This window comes from Dendrobates tinctorius, unplaced genomic scaffold (assembly GCF_039654945.1).
Source record: "Dendrobates tinctorius isolate UK_male_01 unplaced genomic scaffold, ASM3965494v1 ptg000258l, whole genome shotgun sequence".
Taxonomy (NCBI): domain Eukaryota; kingdom Metazoa; phylum Chordata; class Amphibia; order Anura; family Dendrobatidae; genus Dendrobates; species Dendrobates tinctorius.
Window position 1 is genome coordinate 637,446 of NW_027361925.1, and position 19,741 is coordinate 657,186.

Here is a 19,741-nt window from a genome sequence, read left to right on the forward strand (position 1 = left end):
TCTCTCTCTCTCCAGTTATCACAACTTACCTAACTACAATCTTTAATCTCTCCCTCTCCTCAAGCATTTTCCCATCCTCCTTCAAACACTATTGTTACTCCATTACTAAAGAAACCCGCTCTCGACCCATCCTGCACAAACAACTACAGACCAGTCTCCAATCTACACTTTATCTATAAACTCTTGGAGTGCCTAGTCTACTCCCGCCTTACCCATTACTTCTCCACTCACTTCATCCTAGACCCTTCACAGTCCGACTTCCGCCCCCTACATTCGACTGAAACTGAACTCAAAGTTACCAATGACCTTCGGACAGCAAAATGTAACGGTGACCACTCTCTGCTCATTCTTCTCGACCTTTCTGCAGCTTTCAACACTGTTGACCACCATCTCCTACTCTCTAGGCGCTAGTCACTAGGCATTAAGGACACCACTCTCTCCTGGTTCTCTTCCTATCTTTCTGACCTCTTCTTCAGTGCTTTGTTCGCTGGCTCTACGTCATCTCCTCTTCCTCTCGCTGTCGGGGTACCTCAGGGGCTCAGTCCTTGGCCCCCTTCTCTTCTCTCGCTACACGGCCCCAATTGGACAGACCATCAGCAGATTTGGCTTTCAGTACCATCTTTATGCTGATGACACACAACTATACACGTCATCCCCCGACCTTAGCCCCGCGGTACTACAGAACGCCAGTGACTGTCTGTCCGCAGTCTCCAACATCATGTCCGCTCTCTTTGAAACTTAACCTCTCAAAAACTAAACTTCATCTGCTCCTGCCGTCTACTAACCCTAAATCTGACATTTCCCTCTCCGTGGGTGGCACCATAATAACACCTCGGCAGCAGGCACACTGCCTAGGTGTTATGTTTGAAACCAATCTCTCCTTCACATCCCATATACAATCTCTTGCACGCTCTTGCCGCTTACATCTAAAGAACATCTATAGAATCCACCCTTTTCTCACCATGGAAATAACGAAAAACCTCACTGTCGCCCTGATCCAGTCCCGCCTGGACTACTGCAACGCTCTATTAATTGGCCTCCCCGTTACACGACTTTCCCCTCTCCAGTCCATCCTTAAGGCAGCAGCCAGGGTCACCCATCTGGCTAATCGGTACTCGGACGCGTCCGCTCTTCGCCAGTAGCTACACTGGCTGCCCATTCATTATAGGATCCAATTCAAAATACTTGTTCTCACCCACAAAGCTCTCCAGCTCTCTCTAATCCATACCTGCAGCACCCCCTACATCTCCTCCCTCATTTCTGTCTATCAGCCTAACCGACTGCTGCGCTCTGTAAACGACTTTTGACTAACCTCTGCACTAATCCATACCTCCCACTCCCGACTCCAAGACTTCTCCCGCACTGCACCAATCCTCTGGAATGCTCTACCCCAAGAAATTAGGAATAGCCACAATTTGCACAGTGTAAGGCGCTCCCTCAAAACACATTTGTTCAGAGCGACCCATCATATTCACTAACTATCTCTATGTATCACCCACTCCCTCAAGATGGCTGGACCATCAGTGTAAATATACACCTGTACTTTGTTTCCCCCCCACCTCATTGTAGATTGTAAGCTCTCATGAGCAGGGTTGTTTTATATTGCTTTAATTATTGTAATGTTAACGTTGTTACTTATGACTTGTGTTTTGAAACTGTTAAAATATAAAGCACTTATTAATAGGAAAGGTGCACAGGTATATTTTATGATGGGCAGTAAAGTTATTAAAGTGACATCCAGTAAAAACCCCACCCCCATCAGAGATTGGCAGCTTTCTGCTTATGCCCCATCAGAGGTGTGGGTGGAGTAATACAGAGCTCAGCATTCAGAGAACTGCAGAGTTGACAGTACAGCAGAGCTGACAAAACAGTGGCTTTACAAAAACTAGCCCAATTCAAACAATGCTGGAAAATGGCCCCGACCCTGTATGGGGGGACTTGGCACATCAGGAGAAGATGCTTCATGTCAGGCTACAAACACCAGCATCTGACATCTGCCATAGCCGTCACTGTCCTGAGTGTGTAACTGGTCACAGCCAATGCTTCCCCAGCTCATGCCACAGAGCACAAACTGGGGGTCTCCATACTATATATCACTATGAAAAAGCTACAATTCTTGCAGCTTCCTACTCGGTTTATACTAAGCTCATACTTCTGTACCGAAGACTTTTCAGCATTCTCATCATCAGACAGAATCACAATGAACAAGAATACATATACACATAGCACAAGGTCCACCAATAACAAGTTATGGTAGGGCCCCATCCAAACGGCCATTAGTGTGGTGTGAGCATGCTCATTACCCCCCCCCACCACCACATCAGCTCCTCCCCTCACAATGACAGGTGACACCTATGTACACAGCTGATAACACAGGGTCCATCAGTCACAGTAGGCGATGTGGCAGCTTACCTCCTCCTCCCCTCACAATGACAGGTGACACCTGTGTACACAACTGATAACACAGGGTCCATCAGTCACAGTATGCGAGAACACAGCTCACCTCCTCCTCCCTTCACAATGATCTCTGCACATACTCAGATGCTTCAGTACAACACAGGGTCAGTGTGACCTTTGACTATGTACAAGTGTATTTCTTGAACCAATAAGAAGTTAGAGGATAAAGCCAATTGCTAAAAAATTAAATACATGTACAACAAAAATTGATTTAAATAGGTTATTGTCTGATAAGGTCTTCCCTTTGAATAGCAGTTGACATGTGCACATGTTATAGCTGAGGAAGGGAGTGGAGCGCTGCAGAAACACATTCCCAATAACAAAATACTTGAATAAAGATCCGATGGTGTCGTGTCCGGTTCTGCTTTCTGAAGAGTTTACTACCAGGGGGCACAGGAGAGTCTCATGTTCATATCAACTCAACATCACACTTAATCAAGCTGGGCCTAATCTAGGACAACCCAAAAGGGCGAGCAGGGAAGCCAACCAGGTAGGCAGGGAAGCCACTCCTTACTGGGCTGAACAATCAATGATATATGTTTCCACAGAACAATGCTGATGTTGGTTTCTTATTCGACATTTTTTCTGTTTTTTTTTTTTGTTTTTTTTTTATTATACAGGTTTAACAAAAATCTAATGAAATACAATGCAGCGAGGCGCCCTGATGTGAATACACCTAAAAGCAGCTACAAAAATAATAAAACTGGCATCAGAGTATGAACAAAGGGCGTTAGTGAAAGGGTTAAGTGACTTTGGGACACTGATTTTACAGCACGATTACATAGATAGCGATGGTCCGCATCAAATTCAGGTCACTCCAGCCAGGCACAAATGTGCGCTGGGCATCAAGACAGGCAAATAGCCAATTATCACAGATTTTAATAAGCAACTGGTGTTTTTCAGGGGTTAAATGACCTTAAGCCACTGATCTTACAGCACAAAACAGGAATTACCCACATCAAAATCAGGTTTGTTTTTAAGGTTGATGGAGAGGTTACTGATCAAAAACATGCATCAGAGAGAGCAAGTTGCAACTTTGTACTCATTTGAATAAGCTATTGGTTTGTTTTCAGGGTTAAAGGGGTTGTCTAGTGTTCGAACACCACTCCAACATTTTTGTCTTTTTTTGTTGCACTGCTTGACTGGTGCTTCAAATGTAAGCCCCCTGCCTGATACTCAGCTTACGGCCTGTCAGAAGCTGCGCTCACAAAATGACGCAGGGGGACCGAAGTTGCGCTAACAAACGGTGAAGACGCCACGGTGGAGCGGTGCTTTAAGCTACAAGTCTGCAGTCACACTATAGTATAGTATAGAGTCTATACGACTGCAAACTTGTGAAACCTCACATCATGCGCACTGCTCACAATAGCATTTTCTGATGCTGGCGCCAGGAGCAGTGGGCGTGTGACCGCAAGTATGTGATTTGCATACATGCCACATGCATGGCCAGGGTCTCGCTCAACGCAAGTGTGTAGAGCGAGGCTGGACACGTCATGTCAGAATGTGGCCGTAAGTAAGCAAGTCACCGCCGACACTGGAGAATGCTCACTGTGAGCAGTATGCGTGATGAGGATTCACAAGTCTGCAGTCACAGAGTCACACTGTAGACTTGTAGCTTAAGACCCGACAACCCCTTTAACCCTTAAAACAAACCAGTGGGCCATTTGCCCACTTTGATGCCCAGAAACCAATTGGGCCAGGCTGGAGTGACCTGAATTTGATGTGGGGCATCACTATCTGTGTGTCTGCATTGTGAGGTCAGTGGCCCAAAGTTATTTAACCCTTTAAATGACACCTTTGGTGCCACTTTAATGCCCATGGTATTATTTTTGTAGATGCTTTTAGGAGTATTCACATCAGGGCTCCTCACTGCATTCTATTACTGAGATTTTTGTTAAACCTGTAAAAAAAAAAAAAAAAAAAATTTAAATTGCTGAAAACCAAATGGACGAATAAGTATATTTTAGCGTATGGAGGGCGTCCAGCACTTTCTCCTGAAGGCGAATGTTTAAATCCCCAACAAATTAACAAACAACGTTCAGCCAACTGACTTCGCATTAGTAAGAAGTTGTGACAGATCGGATTCGCCAATCTCTAGTTGTGAATTTAACAGTAAAGTTCAGGGTCTGTACCAAACACCCACTGTTCGGGCACGGACCCAAACACAGACTTCACCAGAATGTCTGTTACTGTTCAGGTTCATCACCCCAAACACTGGTATCATCTGCATGACAGTGCGAGAAACACCGGCAAATCTGATCGGCGGTAAGATTATTACCACCGGTCAAAGCGCTGCAGTTCTCACGCTGTCAGAAGACAGCGTGAGCCCGCAGATTTCACCGGCGGTTAAAAGTTTACTGCTGGTTACAGGTGTTGGATGATAGGAATACTACGCTCATCAGCCTATGTCTGCTGTCGCTGATAACAGGTCAGACAGGTGAGGGATATAGTGGGTTTTTATTTTTTATATTTTTACAGGAGACAAGGGCTTCAATGGAAGTATAACTTTGTTTTTTATTTTTAATTAAAAAAGTAACTGTGTTTTGTTTTATTTTTAATAAAGGACTTTATTCTGGCTGTGTCTTTATTTACCATATAACTATAGGATTAGTATTAGATTAGATAGATGCCTTACAGAAGCCTCTCCATTACTAACCCATGGGCTTGAGGTCACCAGACAATACAAAGGGGACATCAACCCAACAAATAATACCAACTGGCCACCGCTACAGGGCAAGTGGGAATTGGCGCATGTAATAGCTGTGCCTTTTCTGGGGCGGCTGCGGGCTATTTTTAAGCTAAAGGAGTTAGGGGGACAATAGCTGTCTGCTTAAGCTTTTCAAAAATAGGGGGGGGGGGGGGGGGGGAAGCCACAAGCCATTTCTTTAAATTATTTCTTCCTGACATTTGCAGTATATGTACGTTATGATCGGGAAGAACTTCCTGACCGATACATCATGTCAATTGCGCGGGGATCGCATGACTGTCTTTGCTGTTTCTCACAGCAGGGAACATGGCGCACCCCAACTACGATTGCTGTGATTGGCTGTTCAGGATTAAACAGCCAATCGCAGCGTTTGTTAGCGCTTCAGGCAGGATCGGTGCAACCACGACGTCACCAGGGCCAGCTCTGATTGTCACAGTCGATTGCACCAATCAGAGCGCACAGACATGCTGTGACCTGCAAGTGACCACCCTGTCTAGCTGTCAGTCTAGCTTTGGAATTGTACGGAGTGGTCACTCTGTCCGTCTGTGTGCCATGCTGAAACCGCTGCTGCTTGCCTGCGCTTCTGCTGAAGAAGAAAGAAGAGTTTCTGATCTCTGCCTGATCTTTCCTTAATCCACCCTAACCCCACCCTGTTGTGGAGCACTGATCAGTACTTGATCACTAGTTTTTTGGCATTTTTTTTTCTTTTTCGTGAATCTGGCAGCCGCCAAGCATTGATAAGTGACGCAGTTCACTAATTAATGCCCGTGCTCACTGGTTTCATTTTTCTCCCACCATCACTCCCTCTTTACCCCACCTCCATGCGTGCGTCCTGCAGCTGCTGAGCGTTGATCAGTGATGAAAGTCACTGATCCGCACACGTGCTAGCTTGTTTCCACAATTTTTTTTGGTTTTTTTTCACCAACTATCCCCCCCCCCCCCCCCCCCATCTACCACTTTGCACCACTCCAAGTATGCGTCCTACAGCCACTGATCAGACATACACCACTGATTAGCACCCATGCTCGTTTTTGCTTTTTTTTCCCCCATATTTTTTTATCACCTTTTTGCACCACATCCGTGTGCGTATTTTACAGCTGTCAAGTGCTGGTCAGTGACAAACATCACTGACCGGCCTACGGTTGCTTGTTTGATTTTTGTGAAGAGAATCAAGTAAAGAAATCATTTAGTTTAGTTGATAGGATTATATTAGTTAGGGAAAGTAAAACATACCATAGTAGGTACCTCTACACAGGTCTGCAAACCGGACTGTTCCCTGGGTACAACAAGAACATGTTGGGAGTTGATCTCTCAGATCAAGTCCTCCAGCTGTACAATGCCCTGAGAAAGGCCAAGGTGTGGTACAAGAAGTTGGCCGTGCACATCACACAGATGGCAATGCACAATGCATTCCTGCTGTTGTGATGTGCAGGCCAGACCGCTACATCGTACCTTCAGTTCCAGGAGGTAGTGATCAAGGCCCTAATACTGAGGAAGGAGCAGGTCCCAATACTTCTGGAACTGAAAGTGGCCATGTTGTACCAGGCCAACATTTTCCCGGTGAGGTCCCTCAAACTGAAAAGAGAGGAAGGATGCAAAAAAGGTGCTAAGTGTATTACAGAAGGGGGATACGAAACCTGCCCTGACATACCTGGTCTGTGTAATGAAAGACTGTTTCAGAGTCTAGCACTCTCATCCATGGACTAATACATTTATTTCTGATGTGAATCCTTATGGATAAGATATTTTTCGGACTTACTGTGCGCTGCTTGACAAAGTTCAGTAATACACCATAAAGGGGTTAAAACGTTTATTTCCCAACGCGTTTCGAAGTTTCTAATACTTCTTCCTCAGGGGATGACATGACTTCATTTACAAAAATGGTTTTGTAAATTTTGCTGGGAAAATTAGAAATCGCCTTATAACAACAAAAAAAAATTTTGGCTCCAAAACTGTGCTGATGTAAAGTAGACATGTGAGAAATGTTATTTATTAACTATTTTGTGTGGCATAACGCTGTGATGTAAGGGCATAAGAATTCAAACTTTGAAAATTGCGACATTTTCCAAATTTTCTTCAAATTTCTGTTATTTTCACAAATGTAAGTCAGATCGAATAAATGTTAACACGATCATAAAGTACAATATGTCACGAAAAAAAAAATCTCAGAATCAGTGGCATCTATTGAAGTTCCAGAGTTATAACCTCAAAAAGGGTGTTAAATAATTTAAAAAAATGAGGTGGGGACCCCTCTATTCTTGATAACCAGCCATGATGAAGCTGACACCTGAAGGTTGCAGCCCACAGATGTCAGTTTTGCCTTACTGATTATTAACCCCTTAACCCCCAAGGGTGGTTTGCACGTTCATGACCGGGCCAATTTTTACAATTCTGACCAATGTCCCTTTATAAGGTAATAACTCTGGAACGCTTCCATGGATCCCGGTGATTCTGACATTGTTTTCTCGTGACATATTAGACTTCATGCTAGTGGTAAAATTTCATTCATATAACTTGCGTTTGTGAAAAAAACGGAAATTTGGCAAAAATTTTTAAAATTTCTCAATTTTCCAACTTTGAATTTTTATGCCCTTAAATCAGAGATATGGCACACAAAAAACTTAATAAGTAACATTTCCCACATGTTTACTTTACATCAGCACAATTTTGGAACCCAAATTTTTTTTTTCTTAGGAAGTTATAAGGGTTAAAAGTTGACCAGTGATTTCGCATTTTTGCAACACCATTTTATTTTTACGGACCACATCACATTTGAAGCCACTTTGCGGGGTCTATATGATAGAAAATACCCAAAAGTGACCCAAAAGTGACACCATTCTAAAAACTGCACCCCTTAAGGTGCTCAAAACCACTTTCAAGAAGTTTATTAACCCTTCAGGTGCTTCACAGGAATTTTTTGAATATTTTAAAAAAATGAACATTTAACTTTTTTTCACAAAAAAAATACTTCAGGTTCAATTTTTTTTTATTTTACCAAGGGTAACAGGAGAAGTTAGACTGCAAAAGTTATTGTGCAGTTTGTCCTGAGTACGCTGACACCTGATATGTGGGGGGAACCACTGTTTCGGCGCATGGCAGAGCTCAGAAGGGAAGGAGCGCCGTTTGACTTTTTCAATGCAAAATTGGCTAGAATTCAGATCTGACGCCAGGTCACATTTGGAGAGCCCCTGATGTACCTAAACAATGGAAACCTCCCACAAGCGACCCCATTTTGGAAACTAGAACCCCCAAGGAACTTATCTAGATATGTGGTGAGAACTTTGAACCCACAAGGGCTTCACAGAAGTTTATAACGTACAGCGGTACAATTAAAAAATCATATTTTTTCCACAAAAGTGATCTTTTCACCCCCAATTTTTATTTTCCCAAGGGTAACAGGACCCTAAAAGTTATTGTGCAATTTGTCCTGAGTACGCTGATACCCCACATCTGGGGGTAAACCACTATTTGGGCGCATGGCAGAGCTCAGAAGGGAAGCAGAGCCATTTGACTTTTTTGGCTGGAATTGAGATCGGACACCATGTCGCGATTGGAAAACCCCTGATGTACCAAAACAGTGGAAACCCCCCACAAATGACCCCATTTTGGAAACTAGACCCCCCAAGGAACTTATCTAGATGTGTGGTGAGCACTTTGAACCCCCCAGTGCTTCACAGAAGTTTATAACGACCGGGCGTGAAAATAAAAAAAATCGTATTTTTTCAACAAACATGATCTTTTAGTCGCCATTTTTTTTTTAAATTTTCCCAAGGGTACAAGGAGAAATTGGACCCCAAAAGTTGTTGTCCAATTTGTCCTGAGTACACCGATACCTCATATGTGGGAGAAAACTACTGTATGGGCACACGTCGGGGCTCGGAAGGGAAGTAGTGACGTTTTGGAATGCGGACTTTGATGGAATGGTCTGCGGGTGTCATGTCGCGTTTGGAGAGCCTCTGATGTGCCTAAACTATTCAAACGCCCAAGTGACCCCATTTAGGAAACTAGACCCCCCCAAGGAACTTATCTAGATGTGTGGTGAGCACTTTGAACCCCCCCCAAGTGCTTCACAGAAGTTTATAACGCTCGGGCGTGAAAATAAAAAAATCATTTTTTTCCACAAAAATGATATTTTTGCCCCCAATTTTTTATTTTCCTAAGGGTAACAGGAGAAATTGGACCCCAAAAGTTGTTTTGCAATTTGTCCTGAGTACGCTGACACCCTACATGTGGGGGTAAAACACTGTTTGGGCGCATGGGAGAGCTTGGAAGGGAAGGAGCACCATTTGACTTTTTCTAAGCAGAATTGGCTGGAATTGAGATCAGACGCCATGTTGCATTGGAGAGCACCTGATGTGCCCAAACAGTGGAAACTCCCAATTCTAACTCCAACCATAACCCTAATCTCAGCCCTAACCCTAGCCCTAACGGGAAAATGGAAATAAATACATTTTTTTCATTTTATTTTTTTTCCCTAACTAAGGGGGTGATAACGGGGGGGTTTGATTTACAATTTATAGCGGGTTTTTATGTTTGGCAGCTGTCATACGCTAAAAGACGCTTTTTATTGTAAAAATAGTTTTTGCATCACCACATATTGAGAGCTATAATTTTTCCATATTTTGACCCACCGAGTCATGTGAGGTCTTATTTTTTGTGGGACGAGTTGACGCTTTTATTGGTATCATGTTCGGGCACGTGACATCTTTTGATCGCTTTTTATTCCGATTTTTGGGATGCAGAATGAACAAAAACCAGCGTTTCATGAATTTCTTTTGGGAGGTGCGTTTACACCGTTCCGCCTGTGGTAAAATTGATGAGGCGGTTTTATTCTTCGGGTCAGTACGGTTACAGCGATACCTCATTTAGGTCTTTTTTTTATGTTTTGGCGCTTTTATGCAATGAAAACAATTTTATAAAAAAAATAATTATTTTTGCATCACTTTATTCTGCGAGCTATAACTTTTTTATTTTTTTGCTGATGATGCTGTATGGTGGCTGTTTTTTTGCGGGACAAGATGACGTTTTCAGCGGTACCATGCATATTTATATGCGTATTTTTGATTGCGTGTTATTGCACTTTTTGTTTGGCGGTATGATAATAAATCATTTTTTGCTTCGTTTTTTATTTTTATTTTTTAAGGAGTTCACTAAAGGGGTTAACTAATGGGACAGTGTTATAGGGTGGGTCGTTACGGACGCGGCGATACCAAATATGTGTACTTTTATTGTTTTGGTTTTTTTATTTCCAAAAAATGAATTAGGGAATTTTTTTTTTTTTAATTTATTTAGCGATTTTTTAAAAATTATTTTTACACTTTTTTTTAACTTTATTACATTGTCTCAGGTGGGACATCACTGTCCTGTGACAGATCGCTGATCTGTCACATCACAGATCAGCAATCTGTCACAGGCAGTGTGCAGGTTTCATCCTTGCCTGCGCTTTGCAGGCACTGAGGAAGCCAGCTCCCTGCAGGCCCCCGAAGGTCCCCGTCGCCATCTTGGATCCGGGGACTTGCCCCCCGCAGCAGCGCTGCACATTGCGCTGCTGTGGGGGGCTCAGGGAAGCATAGAGAGAGCCCCCTCCCTGCCGATGCTTCCCTTTAACCCCCGGTACACCGCGATCGTATTTGATTGCGGTGTGCAAGGGGTTAACGTGTCGGGGCGGTCCGTGACTGCCCCTGACACATTGTGGCGGGTGTCAGCTGTGATAATCAGCTGACACCCGGCCGCGATCAGTGGCGCTCACCACGGGGGCGCCGCTGATCGATGTGACGTACTATCCTGTCCCTGGGAATTAAGTCCCAGGGCACATGGATGGGATAATACGTCACATGACAGAAAGGGGTTAAATTATAGAGGAGAACCCCCAAGACAGTTAGGCTATGTGCCCACGCTAGCGTTTTTAAACGCTCAGGAAAAGGATCCCCTTCCCAGAAAACGCGCGTCTTTTTCCGCGCGATTTATGACGCGTTTTTGACACGTGATTTCTGGGATCATTGGGGATGGCTAAAAACGCTCAGCAATGTGGGAATTAATGAGCATGCTGCGTTTTTAGCCGCCAAGCGATTCCTGAGCGGTTAAAAACGCATGCATCGGCACAAAAAGCCAAAAACGCATGCTAATTAATTTGATGCATCTTTTAAGCATTTCTGCAGCGTCTGAGCCGGCTCAAACGCTGCGGAAACGCTTAACAAAACGCATCGTGGGCACACAGCCTTAAAATTGTTATTTATTTATAGCACAGGCTGATGAATAGTCCCATCAGCAGCACCTGCTCTCACTGTTATCAGCGACAGCAGGCGTAGGCTGATGGGAGTAGTACATCCGTCAGCCAAAGCTTGTGACTGGAGATAACCTTTTTACCGCCAGTCACAGCTTCAGCCTCACACGGTCATCTGACAGCGTGGGAAAAGTGGCTGTCTGACTGGTGGTTATGATCTTACTGCTGATCAGTGCCAGTGTATGCCACGTTGGCATTGTCATGTAGATGACAGTATGGCAAACAATGTTGGGACCCCTATTAATCTGAAGGATCTGGGTACTGTTCTGGTACTCAAACCAAACTTTTTTTTTTTTTAAACTGTTGGTTCGAGCCCACTGTACCCAAATATCCAGGGTTTCACCCATCACTATTCCCAACTACCGTACTTCATCGTTGACTAGAACTCTAGACGACATCTACACACTACACCGACCATCATTGCTAGATTACACATCAGAGGAAAGATCAATAGTGTTATTACACAGGCGGCCATGTGGAGGCGCTGCACTGGTAAGTGTATGCTGGTGATAAGATATTGTGCCTGTCCTATCATTTTACAGTTCTCACACAACTTTTACCTTCCGCCATCTCTCGGTCAATAGGAGGAACATCATCAGACATAGTAAAATCCAAGGTGGCGTCTGCAATCTCTACCATATCGTCATCGCTCGTACTGCTGTGAAAGCTGTTCAGGCTGGAGCGGCGAAATCCCTTGTTGTCCATCGCAGTAAGAACCTAAAATGAAGATTTACATTGTTCAAAAAACAAGAAACGCAAAGAGACAAGAGAGGATGCTAACTGCACAGGGTGCCAGCCGCAGACAGGGCGCCACCTGCAGACAGGGCGCCACCTGCAGACAGGGCGCCACCTGCAGACAGGGCGCCACCTGAAGCGCAGTCCATGGTGTGGGCATAGCGGTGTGCAGAGCACAGTCCTGTTGTCCACATGCAGTCACGCTATGTAAAGGTGCCATCTCCAGTCTCAGCAGAACGACCTCCCTCCTTATGAGATGATGCCGCTGATTCCAGGGAAGAATTAATGCGGAGAAACCACAGAAGTGACCGTGCATAGAGGAAGGAAGAGCCGCTTCCTGCAGAGTCCTAGATCGCTGACGCACACGGCTCTCCAGAAAGAAAAGGCTAAATGTCAGCAGAGACACGAGCCCTGGTATTGTGAGTCAGGATCAATCGTTCACCCTACAAAATCAGCGCAGGGGGCCTCAGTCCTTCCGTCTTCCAATCTAACGCCCAGCAGCCTGAAGTACACCAAGTGCTTGAGGATACTAAAAAATAAGAAGCCTTGTGTGAGGGACGCAAGGGGGAGAGAAGTCTTACTAAAGCTTTAAGGGAATGTGGTACCAGGTTTTTACCAACTGGTGAGTAGAGACAGAGTCCTTGATTCCTGTGATTTGTCACTTACTGGGCTGCTTTCTGCAGTTTTGATAAAATCAATTTTATCAGCAGGAGACTTGAGGACTAGAAAACCTGCTGTCAAGTAGACCTCCATATCTGTGAACCCTGTATAACTCCACTGACACCACTGATTGGCAGCTTCCTGCCTATGCACAGTGTACCCAGAAAGCTGCCAAACAGTGATGTGGGCGGGGATATACTCAACTCAGCATTCAGAGAACTGCTACATGTGCCGCAGATAAAATACGGTAGGTGTATTATCAAAATTGCAGCCAGCAAACCAGTAAGTGACACATCGCTGGAATCAGGGTCTCTGCCCCTACATTCCACTGCTCTCAGGTGGGGAGCAAACACCGAATGATAGAATTCCTTTAAATAGATATTGATTAGAGACTACCACATGTACCTTAGACTGTAGGGTATTCTTACCAAGGTAGTAAGGATCGCAGAAACATAGTGGTCTGGGAGTAGTTATTGATGGGAAGGCCCTCGAAGGACCGGACTAACTCGGGAGCGCTGAGTCCCATGAGCCCAGGTGAGAATTCATAGGATGGTAAATCAGGCAGAACGTGGGGATGTCTGGAATCTGTGGTTCTACACAATAGTAGGTTATATTTTATGTTACATTCATCGGATAGTCACGAGATCTCACAATACATACTGTAAGCAGTATGAAGTAGACCTAATGAGGCTGCTGTACTTCCCGTGAAAACCCTCCCCAGGACGGCTGTATTATCCTGATGAACTGAGCGCACGTCACGGCATCTTACAGAGATTTTGAAGCGTAGTCTTTGGCTTTTCTATAAACTAGTGAGTGTCTTCCAGACGTCGGCAGAAAGCTCAAACACTAAACACACAGCAGACAGGTTGTTCTGACACTACAGAGCGTATGGGCATTATTTTACTTTAGACCTCAGTCCAGAGCCTCTCACCTAGCCAAATCAGATCTCATACTTTGCACTGACGAGAGCCAATAGCCCGAAACACCGTGGCTGCAAATTGAGATTCTGATTTGGCTTTTATCCCAAGTCATATTACAAGACGCGTTAAAGGGTCGATTGTAACTTATAGGATCGCTACTACCAACAGGTGGCGCTATAGAGTTCAAGTGCTCTTTGTCTCTGAAGAGGCAATTTGCATATGGTGGTTATTTTTAGCATTAAGAACCTATATACAGCCATTCTGACATGATTTTCTAAGTACAGCGGCCCCATCAAGTCTAAAAGATTATTTTGTAATGTTTGCAGATTGAGTTTATAAAAAAAAAAATTAATTGACAAGCATTTCCTATAAAAATTATTATTATTATACATTTTTATAGTGCCATTTATTCCACGGCGCTTTACATGTGAAAGGGGCAAATATAGACAAGTACAATAAACATGAGCAATACAAGACACACGCAAGGACAGAAGGAGATGAAATAAGTGTACAGGCACGGGCTGCTATGATGGCGGCACTGCTATACAAGCAATAAGCTGCAGGGAAGCTGATCCTGGGAATCCTGATTTACACCGGACAGCAGAGGGGTATGGGGCAGAAGCAGCCTTAGGGTATGTGCACACGTTGCGGATTTTTCATGAATTCCCATCTCCATCACGCGTGCAGGGACGCCTCCGGTTACACACACACACGTGGCGTCTCTCCAGACCACGGCATGTCTATTTATCTGCGGACACGCTCAGTCTCCGAAAGATAAAGTCTCCCGTACAATGTATAGGACGCGATCAAAGGCCGGCAGTGCTACCTAATACTGACTGTGGGAACATACCCTGATAGAGCAAAAACATTCCAGGAAACATTGGGATGTCTACCTACTGCGTAACCCCAATTCCTCATAGACTGCAGCCGGACCCCACCGCTCCTGGTGAGATACATGCCACTTCCTATTGTCTGTGCATGTCTCCGCTAATTGTACCGTGCTGCAGAACATGTTGGCGCCATACAAATCACACTTTCCTGTGCAGAGGCCGGTGGCGGCGATGCGGAGGCCTGTGACACACACAGGTGGAATCTATGGCTTGTCTACAGGATAAATGCCGGTCTCTACCACCGGAAGACCACCCTGGTACCCCTGTCTAAAATATCCTGCTAAAGATACAAAGAGGAGGAGTGATCACCACACACTAAAGACCCAGAGCAAGCGGGCACAAGGTCCCTCTGCCACCCCACATATTGGACACAGATGGTGAGGATGGCAAGGTCTCCACTGCCTCCATCCCTTCACCGGGCACCATGTTATATGGCCAAGCCTCACGGTGTATAAGGAGAGCTCCTATGTGCCCCAGGCATATGGAGAGGGAAGGTCACCGGGTCTGGGCTGTGGAGTCTGGAAGCCAAGCCACCCGCTCCGACTCCACTTCTCAGACAGCAGTGCACCACACAAACACCTGTGCTCGCCCCCCCCGGAGGTCACCGGGGCACTGCAGATGATCACAGGCTGCTGCGGCCCAATAATAGGCTGCAGGGCTCGGCAGTGCCCCGGTGACCGGCGCCGGGGCAGGAGTATTCCACACTGGGAAATATAGTCCGTGGAGCCTCATGTAAGAGTCTGAAACACGGGACTAGCCAGATCTTCCTCCAGGGAAGGACCCAGCCAAGGAGTGGCTCCTTTCGGAAACCACCATATTAAGTGGCCCTTTAAGTCAATATCCAGCTCTTTACGAGTTTACAGATATGACAAGGGAAATACCAAGGCCAGGTATCCATCCACAGACAGCTGTTTCGGGGTGTTGCCCCTCATCAGTGTGGAGTAGGATTCTGGCTAGGTGGGAGCAATGAAGTTGGTCTACTAGGCATTGCTCCCACCTAGCCAGAATCCTACTCCACACTGATGAGGGGCAACACCCCGAAACAGCTGTCTGTGGATGGATACCTGGCCTTGGTATTTCCCTTGTCATATCTGTAAACTCGTAAAGAGCTGGATATTGACTTAAAGGGCCACTTAATATGGTGGTAATGGTGGTTTCCGAAAGGAGCCACTCCTTGGCTGGGTCCTTCCCTGGAGGAAGATCTGGCTAGTCCCGTGTTTGAGACTCTTAAATGAGGCACCATGGACTTTATTTGCATATTCGTATTTCCCAGGGAGCATTGCACCTAGGATTTCACTGATTGAGCACCTTTGCCGGCTGCCGCAGTGTTTTCTTTGACTGGTCTCCCTGAGGTCAGTATTGTTTCGTGACACTGGGGAATATAGGACATAACGTGGGGTTCCCTTTGTAATGGACAACCCCTTTAAGGATGGGGTAACAGGAACCTGTGCCCCATGGTAGCCCCGCGTGCTGAGAGCTGGTGGGAACCCCAGCAGGGCAGATCTGGGGCTTGGAAGCTGGGTGACATGGAGAGTTCTCGGTGTCCATCACTTACCTGAAGGCTTGTAGGACACTGTTCTGACCGATCAGTAACTCATCATGTCGCGGACCTGCAGAGACAGGAGGAAGACGAGGAGTCCGGGGAGGAAGCTGCCATAGTCCTGCACCTGCCCGTACACTGTGCCTGTATGCACTGCCCGCAGCGAGAAGAGCGCCCCCTGCACGCACCACACTGCGCTACACCACGGCCGGGCGGATAATACCCACACATAGGCTTACCTCACTCAGCAGGAGCAAGATACGACAGCACGTGATCTGCGCGCACCAACCAGACGCTGAGCCCTGTCAGGCTGCCAGGCTCCGCCCATGGTTACGTCACCGCAGCGGCTGCCAGGGCTCTCGCTAGAGGGCTCATCTGTCACTGTGTCTCTATGACCTCTGTGTGATGTTTACTTGTCAGAAACGTTTTGGTCTTCGAAATAATGGCGTCCTGCTACGGTTAAAAGGTGACTCAGTACCAGGAGGGGCGTCAGCTGACTGTGCGCGGCCTCCTACAGGAAACGGTTCCGGCTCTGTCCTGGCTGTGGTGGGAGGTAAAGCCGGGACTCCCCAGAACTGTAGCTGTCCGGGAGCACGGGGGTCAGCGGCATGAAGAGCTCCGAGGGACAGAACTGGAGGCGCCTGTGTGTGAGGGAGGAATCGGACCTGAGTGAGCGGCGCCGGTGTGGAGTCCTGCATGTATCGTGCTGCCGGTACAGCGCTGAGCATTGCAGGAGGGCTGGAGATCACAGGGGACAGTACTGATAGGAAAATGGAAACTACCTCTCTGCATATCTGGATTCCTCTGGCACCTCCTACTATCACTGAGGTCATTAATGGCCGACTGAGGATGGAAATCATCAAGATCCGCTGCCAAGATCCTGCGTAATCACCAACTAACAACGTCCACGATGTGCACCATGGAGATGAGTCTGGAGATGCTGCCGGTAGCTCCTGTGTAATCAGTGACGTCCTCAATGTGCTCCACTGAGAGAGTCCGGAGATGCTGCTGGGTGTGGTAACATGATTAGGCCCCACGGGCCGCTCGCAGCAATATGAGGGACATGTGGCCTGGCAATGTCGTGATGAAAAACGGCTCCTGAGACACTTTGGTGACATGTCCGCACTACTGAGTCCACCACCAAATCAATGGCTCGCTGCCCGTGTACCTGGGATGAGGTGTGTCGGTGCCCTACTACTGGACTGTACGCCACCTCACACCATGATCCTGGGAGGAGGACCGGTGTGATGTTTCCTCATGAAGGCCTTTTCATGGTGCTGTCTTCATGGTCTCCAGATGGAGGCTGGATTGGAGGGCAGTCCTCCGTGATGACTCCTGCTTCTGGCTTGGATGCATTGATACCCAGAGATTGGTCTGACTCCTGATTCTGGGATTTGGTGGCATAATGCAGTGTAGTATTTAACCCCTTTCTGACGTCGGACGTAATGATCCGTCCCTGGGCCTATTTGAACAGGTATGGACTATTACGTCATCGTGATCTTACGCACACACGGGGGGTGTGTGGGCGTTTGCCACTGGATGTCAATTGATTCTGACAGCTGACATCTGGCACTAGGTGCCAAGAGCAGTGACTGCTCCTGACACTTTAACCCCCGAAACACTGCGCTCGAATACGATCGCATCATTCTGGAAGCCGGCAGAGGGCTGACAGTCCCTTTGCCCGTGTCACTACACGGGATCCTGATCTTTGCCATGGTGACCCGATGTCGACCAGAACGAGGAAACTTGTTGATCATGTGCAGTGCATAATCAGCAAGTCTTTCTCTGTCAGTGCAGCGCTGACAGCTTATATGGCATGCAGATGCTGCTTCATCTACATACTATAGAAACGATCAGCCTGCACAGAATGAGTGTCCCATAGTGGGACTAAGTAAAAAAAAAAAAGTTTAAATAATTGTAAAAATATTTTTTTTAAAAGTCAATATTCTATCACTAAATATTTGAATGGAAAAAAATCTAAACAATAAAAATACACATATTTGGTATCGCCGCATCCACAACGACCTGACCTATAAAACTGTCCCACTAGTTAACCCCTTTAGTGAACACAATAAAAAAATATAAAACAAGGCAAAAAACAATGCTTTATCATCATACCGCCGAACAAAAAGTGGAATAACGCGATCAAAAAGACGGATATAAATAAACATGGTACCGCTGAAAACGTCATCTTGTCTCGCAAAAGTTATAGCTCGCAGAATAAAGCGATGCAAAAATAATTATTTTTTTCTATAAAATAGGTTGTTATATAAAAGCGCCAAAACATAAAAAAAATAGGTATCGCTGTAATTGTACTGACCCAAAAAATAAAACCGCTTTATCAGTTTTACCACACGCGGACCGTAGGAAAAAAAAACAATTCATGAATTGCTGGTTTTTGTTCATTCTTCCTCCTAGAAAGCAATCGAAAAATGTCATGTGCCCAAAAATGGTACCAATAAAAATGTCAGCTCATTGCGCAAAAAAACAAGACCTCACATGACTCTGTGGATCAAAGTATGGAAAAGTTATAGCTCTCAAAATGTGGTGATGCGTTTTTGCAATAAGAAGTCTTGGAGCGTGTGACAGCTGCCAAACCTAAAAACCCGAGTTAAGGCAAATGTCACGGTCCCTGGCCTTGCTGTCACGGCCCCTGGGCCCCAAGTCACGCTCCCCGCCAGGTGTCCCAGCGCGCGCGGCCATACTCACCTCGCTCGGCAGCCGCGCTCCCTACGGCGTCGGAGTCCCTCTGTCCGGCCCGCGGCTGGTGACGCCACCGCAGGCCTCGCGCATGCGCCGTAGGCCGCGGCCGGCTCTCCACATCTGATCTGATCTGGTCTCCGGCGGTGCCCTGCCCCGATAGCGCCGCCGGACCAATGGGGGCACAGCGGCAGCTATATCAGGCCGCCCTCCCTTAGTGGAGGCGCCTGACCGTTGTTGTTCTCACGCAGCGCTTTAGGCTCCGTGCTCTCGCCTGGCATCAGGCTCCTTGCCTTAATCTGTGTTTCGTACCTGCTCCAGTCCTGCTATCTGTGTTTCGTACCTGCTCCAGTCCTGCTATCTGTGTTTCGTACCTGCTCCAGTCCTGCTACCTGTGTTTCGTACCTGCTCCAGTCCTGCTACCTGTGTTTCGTACCTGCTCCAGTCCTGCTACCTGTGTTTCGTACCTGCTCCAGTCCTGCTACCTGTGTTTCGTACCTGCTCCAGTCCTGCTACCTGTGTTTCGTACCTGCTCCAGTCCTGCTACCTGTGTCCGTACCTGCTCCAGTCCTGCTACCTGTGTCCGTACCTGCTCCAGTCCTGTGTCCGTACCTGCTCCAGTCCTGTGTCCGTACCTGCTCCAGTCCTGTGTCCGTACCTGCTCCAGTCCTGTGTCCGTACCTGCTCCAGTCCTGTGTCCGTGCCTGTTCCAGTCCTGTCTCCGTACCTGCTCCAGCCCTGCCTTCCCGAGTCCATACCTGCTGTCTGTCTCATGCCTTGCCTACCCGGGTTTCAACCTGCTGTCCTGTTCTAGTTTAGTCCACCGGTGTCTCTTCCAGCCGTCCTTAC

At 46.5% G+C, this 19,741-nt stretch overlaps 1 protein-coding gene across 2 annotated transcripts in view; it reads right to left on the reverse strand.

Annotated features, from left to right (window-relative positions):
- Positions 1-16,580, reverse strand: part of CLCN5 (chloride voltage-gated channel 5) — a 90,534-nt gene extending 73,954 nt beyond the window's left edge. The window contains exons 1-4 of one of the 2 annotated variants that reach the window (XM_073558759.1): positions 16,432-16,580; positions 16,208-16,262; positions 13,271-13,435; positions 12,008-12,164 (exon numbers count right to left, since the gene is read on the reverse strand). In XM_073558759.1, coding sequence (XP_073414860.1) covers positions 12,008-12,152 — 145 coding nt within the window. In that variant the 5' untranslated portion in view covers positions 12,153-12,164; positions 13,271-13,435; positions 16,208-16,262; positions 16,432-16,580. The remainder of the gene's footprint in view (positions 1-12,007; positions 12,165-13,270; positions 13,436-16,207; positions 16,263-16,431) is intronic. The other variant, XM_073558758.1, reaches the window with a different exon arrangement.
- Between the last annotated feature and the right edge of the window lie 3,161 nt (positions 16,581-19,741).